Here is a 10,627-nt window from a genome sequence, read left to right on the forward strand (position 1 = left end):
ATCTCCTGTTTGCTAGGCATTTTGCATGATACAGTGATAAATAGGGAAACATAGTCTGTGCTTTCATTAAATTTACTTTATATTGGGAAAGAGAGAGAGAGAAATAATGACCCAATATGAAAACAGGACTCTAGAGACTTGTAGCAAAGACCTGAAACTAGCTTGTCTCAGAATATTTCAAGTTGAAACTTGAAAGATCAGTAATTGTTGGGGTTAGCATTAAAGACTTGCAAGTAAGTTGACATCATGTGTGAAAACCATTTTGTTTGTAGTATAGGGAGAACAGTGTTATAAAGTATGGAGGGATAGTAGGTAATATGAGCTCCAAGGAACATGAACAGAATTTAAGGAAACTGACTTTCAGACTCTGGAGATAAAGAGATCCCTTCCCTCCCCTCCCCTCCCCCCCTTACCCTCCCCTCCCCTCCCCTCTCTAACTGGTGGATCTTTGATGTCCATTGTATTCTAATCCTACCACTGGCAGCAGTAGTGGGTGTGAGAAAGTGGTTTTCTTAATTGTTGAAAAATCATAAGGTAACTAATCATATGCATATAAAATTATATGCACAAAATCTGTACTGGGTAATTTGATACTTTTATTAGTTTTTAAGTTGTTAAGTCTACATGTGCATACTGGTGTACTTTTGCTGTTAATTCAGAAGCTGTTTCTTGTAGGGTGAATTCGTGAATGAATATGTGGGTGAACTAATAGATGAAGAAGAGTGCAGAGCTCGAATACGTTACGCCCAAGAACATGATATCACTAATTTTTATATGCTTACCCTAGATAAAGTAAGTAATAGAACAAAGTAAGTATTGATGAATGAAATTCGGGTTATCATAAATAGTGTTTGTAGATGGAACATGCAGATAGGACATTGACCAAAGTCAATGTTTCTCCATATGGGCTTTGGAGTAGATAAGGTGGCTAATTCTGGTGTACAGTGTTTTGTTTTTGTTTTTGTTTTTGTTTTTTTTTTGGGTACCCAGGGGTCCTTAAACACTGAGCCACATCCTCAGCCCTGTTTATTTTTTAGTTTGAAACAGGGTCTCACTAGGTTGCTTACAATCTTGCTACGTTGCTGAGCCTGGTTTCAAACTGCCATCTTCTTGCCTTACCCTTTGGAGCTACTAAGATTCCAGGTGCGCACCACCACACCCATCTGGTGTACATCCTTGGCCAAAGGCAGTGAAATTGCTTTCATTTGTTTGTTTGTTTGTTTGTTTTTGGAATGATACGTAAGTTGGGTTTGTATAGGAATAAAATTTTTCCTATAGTAGTAAGATTTCAAGCCAGAGAAATAATCATTTTTACCCTTTATTTTACAAATTAAGTGATTTGTTATTATTTACTTACCACATTGAGAAGGTTATATAAACTGATTACAGTACTCTAGAACTTATTCTAGTTTTAGGAATTATCTGATTTTTTTTTTTTTTTTTTTTTTTTTTTTTTTTTTTTGCGGTGCTGGGGATTGAACTCAGGGCCTTGTGCTTGCAAGGCAGGCACTCTACCAACTGAGCTATATCCCCAGCCCTATTATCTGATAAATTTTATTTCATTGGTGTATGGACTTTTATTTTTGAATTTGTTCCTAATTTTAGTGTCCTTATATGTTTATTTTCTGAGTATCTGCAGTTCCTCTGTGCCTGAATGTTAGGTTGCACTAACTTTGTTTTCCCTCTCACTACCTTTTTATTTTTAATAGTGTCTCTTTCTTTCTTTTTTAACTTGTAGATAAACACTTAAGTTTAGTTTATGAGCTCCTCAACCCCCAGATATTCTGATTGCACTTTAGGGTGTGCAATTTATTGTGTTTTAAATATCAGTAGGTGATTTGTCATGTGCATATATGGTTTGAAAACTTCATAATTAGGAAATGGAAAACCTGCTTCTAGGACAATGGTCCTCAACCCTCAGTATATATCAAAATTCCCTAGAGGGCTTGTTATATAATACAGCTAGTTTATCCCCACTCCAGAGTTTGTTTTAAACCGAAGCACAACCCAGGAATTTTTATTTCTAATAATTCTACAGGTAGAGTTGGTGCTGCTGGTCAGTGGGCTGCACTTTTTAGAACCACTGCTATGGGAGGTTCAAACTTTAAAAATAGCAACTCATTATTAGAATAGCTTTAGTTAATAATAGAGGTCTCAGGAAGTCTGACAAGCGACTTTTCTTTCCATTCTAGGACCGAATCATTGATGCTGGTCCCAAAGGAAACTATGCTCGGTTCATGAATCATTGCTGCCAGCCCAACTGTGAAACACAGAAGTGGTCTGTGAATGGTGATACCCGTGTTGGACTTTTTGCCCTGAGTGATATTAAAGCAGGTAAGAGTCATTTGAAGATTCTGAAGTTAAGTCCTGAATTTCAGGTTTTATCATCTAAAAATATTACATCATGTATTCCAAAGTATAAAGTTTCCCAGCCCCTCCCTAAGGTTTTACAAAGCAGATCTGTCACATTTGAGGTGCCAAAGAGCCAGAGTTTTGAATGTGCACAGATCTGTCATGCCTGGCACCTTGTGTTTCTAAGAATTTGAATGTATAAGTGAGATAGTTGTAATTGTGACAGTTATTAACATGTGTATTTGAATTGACAATAAATCTGACAATGGCTAAGTTGTTTTATAAAAAATTATGTGATGGATATTTTCCATAAATTAGAAGACCCTAATCTATAGCTTCAAGGTTTTGATGTTTAAAAAAATACTTCGACCTGTGCATATGACACCATTCAAATTGGATAGATGTTTTAAAAATATTTGAACTTACATAAAGTTTATGAATTTTGAATATACAAGATTTCATGAATTTTTTTCAAAGTGAAATTTTCCTAGGAACATAAGCAAAATAGTTGAAGATCACTCTCTCATACTCAAAACTGAGATGGGACTGGCTTAGACCTTTTGTAATTGACAATAGTGTAGTTCAGTTAGTGTTAAAGCAGAAATCCCCTGAGTATCCTGGAAGAAGAGTTGAAATTCCCTTTGCCAAGTGTTATGGAAACTCAGGAAGCATTGAGCAAGATAAAAGAATTAAAAAGCCATTTGATCAAGTCTTGTTTTATGTGTTCTTGGGGTTTTTTGTTCTCTTTAGATATACATGACAGTAGAATGTATTTTGACATATTATTACATGGAGTATAAATTATTCTCCCCCCCTTAATGATTTTTATTAGGCATCTTTATTCCCTTCTCGCATCCTACTTGAAATAACAATTCATGAGTACAACCCCAGCCCCCAAAACTATACTCGGATCTCTGCAGAAACTTAAATTGATGACACATTCAATCTTCTATCCCAAGAGCATCCATTCTAGCTGCCTTTCTAAGGGTTAAGTGATATGCCTGCAGCTGCCACAAGCCCTTAAAAGACCTCAAGATTTAACACACTTGCACTCTTTCCAGTCATGAAGCAATTATTGTTGCTTCAGTTAGCCACTAACTCCTAGGCTCAGGCGTGGTGGTCATGCCTCAGACTAGTGTAGATGGGATTATAGGCACATAACACCTTGCCCAGGTTCACTCCTCCTTTTGCTTAAAACTTCTTGCACAATACTTCACAAGCTGATTCTTTGTACCTTTATTTAGAAAGGTCTCCAGTCTGGACCCAATAATGCCATCCAGATCAAAATGTATATCCAGTAATAGAAAAATAAAGCTGGTCCAATCAAATCAGACTCCACCGTTTCTACTTCCATTTTTCTATCTAGTGCCTCTTGCCCACAGCTATAGAGGCTGTTTAGGACTTCCATCCTTATTCCTTTGGCATACAACTGTCTACAAGATGCCATGTGGAGCCATATTGCAGCTACTAGGAAGCTGTTAGCAGACACCCTCCTTAAAGTGCAGACTCAAAGCCCTGAAAGCTAAATTATTCTAATTAGGATCCCATTCTTTTGGTTGAACATGATGTGGAGTTACATTGTTTGGGTATTGATATATGAACATATGTTTTACTGTTTTTAAAAATTTTTTGGACTTCCCTTTTCCCACTCTTTCTCCATCATATCTATTCTTTACAGATAGATTCATGCATTCTTTAATACTTTTTAGAATTAGAAAAGTTCTCACAGTTTTCAGATTTAAAAATTTTGTGGATTGGGCTTGTAACTCAGTGGTGGAGTATTTGCCTAGTACATGTGAGGCACTGGGTTTATCCTCAGCACCACCTAAAATTAAATAAATGAAGGTATAAGAAAGAATTTATTCATGAGTTCCTTTCTCCCATTCTGCATTTGCTTTTCATAAAGTATTAAATGGTGAAGATAATAACACTTAAATGTGACTGTAAACTACACTGCTCAATTAAATGATACTCAATTTTTAAAATGCTAACTTGTGTCAAGTTTTCGAATGGATGTATAAGTAGAAAATGTTAATTCTGGCTTAGTTTTGGAGGCTCTACTCCAAGATAAGGTGAACTCTGCTGTTATCAGATCTGCACACCTTATGACTAGGAAATGTAAAAAGAAAAAGGAAGAGGTTGTCCCACAGAACGCTTTAAGTATGCCCTGGGTGACCTCAGATATTCCAGTAGGCCCTGGACCTTTTATAGGTGCCACACCCAACTAATGGCATCTCTGTTGGCATCCAGTATGTGGACAGGGGACATTTAAGATCCAAACTATATTACATAGTTCATCTGTGCAATTTAGTGAGACTCTGTCTCAAAATTAGGGGGAAAAAGCTGGGGTGGGGATCTGGGTTATAGCTCAGTGGTAGAGCACTGTCTGCCATGTGTGAAGCCCTGATTTCAATCCTCAGTACCACGCACACATACAAAAAGAAAAAGTCCAGAAATAACACATGGCTTCAAATTGAATTGTGTAGATTTCTGCTATCAGGAAAAAGTAAATGATACTGTGATAATCCTTGCAAAAGGATTGTAAAATAAGTGTTCTGCTTTGCTTTGTTTTTTGCACAAATGGACCCTGGGGTTGAACCCCAGGGTTACTCTACCATTCAGCTATATCCCTGGCCCTTTTTGTTTTGTTTTGTTTTTCATTTTGAGACAGAGTCTCTTTAAGTTTCTTATTTTGGCCTTGCTTGATATCCTCCTCCTGCAGCCTCCTGAGTAGCTGGGATTGCATCCAAAAAGCTGGTATTTCTTTGTTGTTAACCAGTATGGTTTGCCTCTCTAAAACACATGTTGTAATTTAAAACCCATCATGAAGTATTAAGAGAGTAGATAACTTAATCAAACTGTGATACCCTTGGATGATATTTATATTTAGATAAGTTTATCAGGGTAGAACCCACATGATTAGATACTGGTGTCTATAAGAAGGAAAGAGATCAGAAGATTTATAGCTATAATCCCTTTCACTATGTGATGTCCAGCACTGCTTCTGTGCTCTGTCATATGCTGATGATAACCTTGCATCAGAACTCTGAACCAAAGTCAGCCTCCCTTCTGTATAACTTACAGTCTTTGGTATTGTTATTAGCAACAGAAAGCAGACTAAGAAGCTTGGATTCTTGGATCTGATTCCTCTCTGCAGAAACCCCTCTCTTGCTTCCTCTTTCTGTCCACTCTTTTCATGGGGATGACCTTGTCTGCTGTGTCTAGCCACAAATTTTTCCATGTTCTCTCAGCATAGATATATTGTTCCTGTCCTCTTGGATTCCAGTCTGCACAGATTAAATGGGGAAAATTAGAAGTTTGAAGCCAAGTGTGTGTCAGAGCTGAGACCTGGGTAGACATAATCAGGATTTTTCATCAAACTTCTCAGGCCTTCATGTATCTGTATCTTACTACTCTGTATACTTTCTGCTTTAGTTTTTGTAATTTTGTGTGATTGCTTACACAGTGTATTTTCAGTGAGCAGCAAGTTATGCCTAGTATCCTACTGTCTGACACTTGTCTGTATGGTGGAGTTGCATTATAAATACATCAGATCTGCAAAAGTTCCATTATAGTAGCTAGACAAGTGTTGCTTAGAGGTAAAGTGCTTACCCAACATGCACAAGATCCTGGGTTTGATCCCCAACACTGCAAAAAAATTCTCTATCATGAATTTTTCACTAGTATAAATAGAGCACCTAACATTCAGGCCAGTAAGTTGACAGCAGGCCTGAGACTGTGATGATTAAGCTCTGACCCAGACACAGGTGATTCTATTATTTCTACAACATGACCCCTAAATATGAGTCAAGTGATTTCTATTTTGCCTAGCTGAATAAAGAAACAATTCGCTTGGTATGATGGCACATACCTATAATTCCAGTTATCAGAATGCTGAGGCAGGAGGATTGCAAGTTCAAGGGCAGCCTGGGCAATTTAGCAAGACCCTGCCTCAAGGGGGGAAAAAAAAGTCTTTCATTTTTAGGCCTAATCCTAACTTGACTTCATTATTTGCTTAGATTAAGTTTGAATGTTTTATTTGTCTTCAAATGCCTAGCATTCCCAAAAAAGTGGAGTGGCTCCTCAGGATTCAGATGACCTTTGTAGCCTGGTTTGGGCATAACTGGGTTGTACAGCTAGCCTGTAGTCTTTACTATTATTCTGTACTGAAGTACAGAGTTTTTTTTTTTTTTTTTTTTATACTTACATTTCCAGTGCCTGGCACATCAATACAGAGTTAAGTTGTTTTTTGTGTATTTGGTTTTGGTATTGAGTTCAAAAATTTGAATCTGAATAGTTGGCAAAACAAGTGAAAGAGAAAAATATTTCTACAGTAAAGGTGATTTTAAGTATTTGTTAAGCCACTTACAATGTATTGACTAATAATGTTATAATTAAATGTATGAATATAGTGGGATTAGAGTTCATTCTTTTTAAAATCCTTTTCTTAATCTCTTGAAAGTTAATATTTTTTTGTATTAAGAAATAATTAAAACCATACATATTAATTGTTAATACTTTAATGGTCTTCTGTGCAGGCACTGAGCTTACCTTCAATTACAACCTAGAATGTCTTGGGAACGGAAAGACTGTTTGCAAATGTGGAGCCCCAAACTGCAGTGGCTTCTTGGGTGTCAGACCAAAGGTACCACCTCCAGATTAAATTACTTCAGTTCTCTGGTATAGCTATCTCTTTCTCTTTTGTAAAGATACCAAAAAATCTGCAGTGCAATTTAAGATTCTATTACAAAAAAAAGAGAATAGGTAAAAGTAGTAGACTTAACTGCCATTTTAACAAAGTATAAAAACATTGTGCTAGGCGTGGTGGCACACGCCTGTAATCCCAGCTGCTCAGGAGACTAAGTAGGAGGATCACAAGTTCAAAGCCAGCCTCAGCAAAAGTGAGGCGTTAAGCAACTCAGTGGGACCCTGTCTCTAAATAAAATACAAAATAAGATTGGGGATGTGGCTCAGTGGTTGAGTGCCCCTGAGTTCAATCCCCTGCACCTCTGCCCTAGCAAAAACAATTGTCTTACTTTCTGTTTTTTAACTGAGTTACAATTCTATAACCATGAAAGATTGTTTACAAGTCTTTATCCTGCTTTTCTTAAATATTATTTTCAAATTGCCACTATAGTCTTAATGATCATTTATTGTGATTAATTTTTTATATAATGGACTGACCATAATAGATGAACATCTGGGTGCTTCAGGATTTCTCTATCCTAAGTAACAATGCAATGAAAATGATGTTTAATTTTGATGCAAAGTTGACTACATAATTACTCCAATTGGTAATTCCCATTATGTGTTTTCTTGTTCTTATTATGAAACCCATCATTAAGAGGAAAAATGTGTATCAGCAATAGGAAACAATAAGGGTTTAAATCATTTTAATCAATAACATAGGAGAACGGAGATCTGCGAATATCTCCATTTTATTAAATAAGTAAAATCATCTCTATATTATATTTGGCTTCATTTTGGATTTTAATTTGTTCCTTTGATAGTCCTGTTTTTAAATGTCAGCTAGTTTGTCCTATAAATTGATTGTAATTCATTTTATTTTAGTTAATAATATCAAGTTTCTGTATCTTTGAGGTCTCTGTAAGCATTTCAATTATAAACCAGTGAAAGACATACCAGAGCACAAGATGAGAAATGGAAATCACTGTGGGCTATCAGTGAATAGAATAGAAGGGACCTTGATTAAGCCTTGTTGATTGGTCCTGTATGTTTCTAAGCTAAGATGAATTATGTGATGGAAGCTCTGAGGAACAGACAGAAAAACTGCTGGTAATACCAGGGTCTGTGTTGGGAGTTGTAGACAGTAACCTAATTTGACTTAAAAGATGCATATTCTTGATGAGGGGAAAGATCAAAATTATTTTGGTGTGCCACCTTAACATAATGTTCATGGTTTGTTGAATAAATTAAGAAATGTACATGTACTCACAGAGAGATGTCTCTACCTTTGAAATTAGACAAATGTACAATTGAAATTTATGTAGCAGGTGACCTTCAGCTCCAGCCTTATGTGTCAACAAAAAGAAGCACATTTTTCTTATTTCGTTCAGGTGAAAAGTTATTAATAACAAAAGTAGAAATTACTACTCCTCTGTATCCAGTATCTGATGTGCCAGGTGCCTTTGCTGTATTTTCTCTAATCTTCGCAACAGTTTTTGAGAACTATATTCCCAGAGTGCAGAATGAAGTTCAGAGAATATAGTTAACCTATTCAATATGATATAACCAAGTTGTTGACAGAGTGCTGACTGCTCAATCTCTGACCTTTAGAATCAACCTATTGCTACAGAAGAAAAGTCCAAGAAATTCAAGAAGAAGCAACAGGGGAAGCGCAGGAGCCAGGGTGAAATCACTAAGGAGCGAGAAGATGAATGTTTCAGCTGTGGGGATGCTGGTCAGCTCGTCTCCTGCAAGAAGCCAGGCTGCCCAAAAGTTTACCACGCAGACTGTCTCAATCTGACCAAGAGACCAGCAGGTTGGTACAAGAGTCTGTTTGTAGGTCTCTTTGTTTTCTGCCAGAATTCTCAGGGTTTGATGCCACTCCACTTGCTTCAGTCTAAAACAAAATGCTTTTTGGTTTTTTTATGCATGCTGCTGAGGGTTGTGGTCCATGTCTCATTCTGGAAATACGTGACAACAAAGTCTTAGAATCCTAGGCTATAAAGAAGAAACAGAAAGTTGCTAGGCATCAAGTACTTTACTTCCATTTACATTTGCTTTTCTTTCATAATGCACATGAGAAAACAGATTTACATTTTGTGAGATGACTTGTTTTAAACAGTTGATGGAGGGCTGGGGATATGGCTCAGTAGTAGAGCGCTTACCTAGCACATACAAGGCCCTGGTTTGAGCCCCAGCACCAACAAAGAAAAAGAAAGTAAAAATACAAAAACCAAAAAAACAAGAAACAAAAAATAGATGAAAGAGCTAAATTGAAAGATAGTTTTTCTGACTCCAAGGCCACTAAGTCATATAATCTTTCCAGAGAAAGATAGAATGAGACAAAAGTGCCTTTATGTTGTTCCAGTCAGTGAGATGTCTTGACACCCCTTTAGCCAATCCATGCCCCACTAATCTATACTGGGGTCCTCCTGCCTTATAAAATAGACTTTTTCTTTGAAGAAGATGTGATTAACAATTAACACATGATAAAGCTGCTCAGACTTTTTTTTGTTGTTCCCAGGAATTTATGGTTGAAGAAGTTAATAACCTTTGGGCAGTGATTTGGTGTTTGAAAATTAAGGGATTTGGACCTATTGGCTATTTTAAAGGTTTAAGGAGAAAGACCAGTAGAGATCCATTCTAGGGTGAGGCGATTATATATCACTATTGGCTTGCTTCCAAGAAGTACAAGAAAATGGAAAACTTTGGGGTGGAAGTGAGAGGAGCAAGTTCTTGAATTGACTTTTCTTCAGTGTATATTTGCCAGGTAATGAAATAATAGAAACTGAGGTAGTATGAGGGCAAGGCCATAGCATTGACCTATTAGTGCTAGGACGTGGAAATAGGGAATTGTTTCAGAATCAATTATTCAGGGTATCTCAGCACAGGCTGAGATAGAAGTGATCTTGCCTGTGTGCCAACAGTGAGGTCTAGCATAGTTTATTTGGGGGGTGGAAACACTGTTCATAATCGAGTCTCTCAGGTTTTATGAAATGGGAATAAGTATAGATGCATGCAAGTTCAGGTTAGCTTTGAATCTTTTCTACTTGCTGTTTGCACAGCACAAAGTTTTGTGTTTGTTTCAAGATTTAGATTGAACAAAGGTAAGTCTGCTTCCATTTTTTGCATTGGTATATCTTTTTCCTATTTCTGTTAATAAGCAGGAGTATAAATAGCTGTGATGTTGTTCTTTGAGTTGAAAATTTAAAACCTGTCTAGAAAAATGGAGTTTTCAAAACTGAAAGTAATGTCTAAACACTATGTCTAAGAAGAGCTTTGGGGTTTGGTTGGTTTTTGTTTTTGTTTTTTTCTTTTTCTCCGTGTTGGAAGTTGTCATAGAGATATGGATTTACTCCTGCTTGTATTTAGTTGCTGCTTAGTTGCTCAACCTTGATACATTGCTGTTATTTTATGTATTGTTTTGTGCAGAAGAGGAAGCTGAAATTCTGGGGAAGGAGTGATGGCAGGTGAGTGGCATGAATTCCCTGAAGAGGTGGCAGCTTGAAGGAGGCTTTGCAGTCACTCCTGTGTACCAGTCCCGGGGCCATAGCCCATCTCACATGCATCTCTTTTCCCTAAGCTTTTG

General features: G+C 36.9%; 1 protein-coding gene across 17 annotated transcripts in view; it reads left to right on the forward strand.

The window, feature by feature from the left end:
• NSD1 (nuclear receptor binding SET domain protein 1) overlaps nucleotides 1–10,627 on the forward strand; it is a 153,142-nt gene that overhangs the window by 136,131 nt on the left and 6,384 nt on the right. For 16 of the 17 annotated variants that reach the window (XM_079144620.1, XM_079144612.1, XM_079144622.1 and 13 more), the window contains 4 exons: nucleotides 676–792; nucleotides 2,193–2,334; nucleotides 6,891–6,997; nucleotides 8,650–8,854. In XM_079144620.1, coding sequence (XP_079000746.1) covers nucleotides 676–792; nucleotides 2,193–2,334; nucleotides 6,891–6,997; nucleotides 8,650–8,854 — 571 coding nt within the window. Of the gene's footprint in view, nucleotides 1–675; nucleotides 793–2,192; nucleotides 2,335–6,890; nucleotides 6,998–8,649; nucleotides 8,855–10,470; nucleotides 10,626–10,627 lie in introns of those variants that run through there. The other variant, XM_079144617.1, reaches the window with a different exon arrangement.

The sequence above is a fragment of the Sciurus vulgaris genome (assembly GCF_902686455.1).
Source record: "Sciurus vulgaris genome assembly, chromosome: 6".
Taxonomy (NCBI): Eukaryota; Metazoa; Chordata; class Mammalia; order Rodentia; family Sciuridae; genus Sciurus; species Sciurus vulgaris.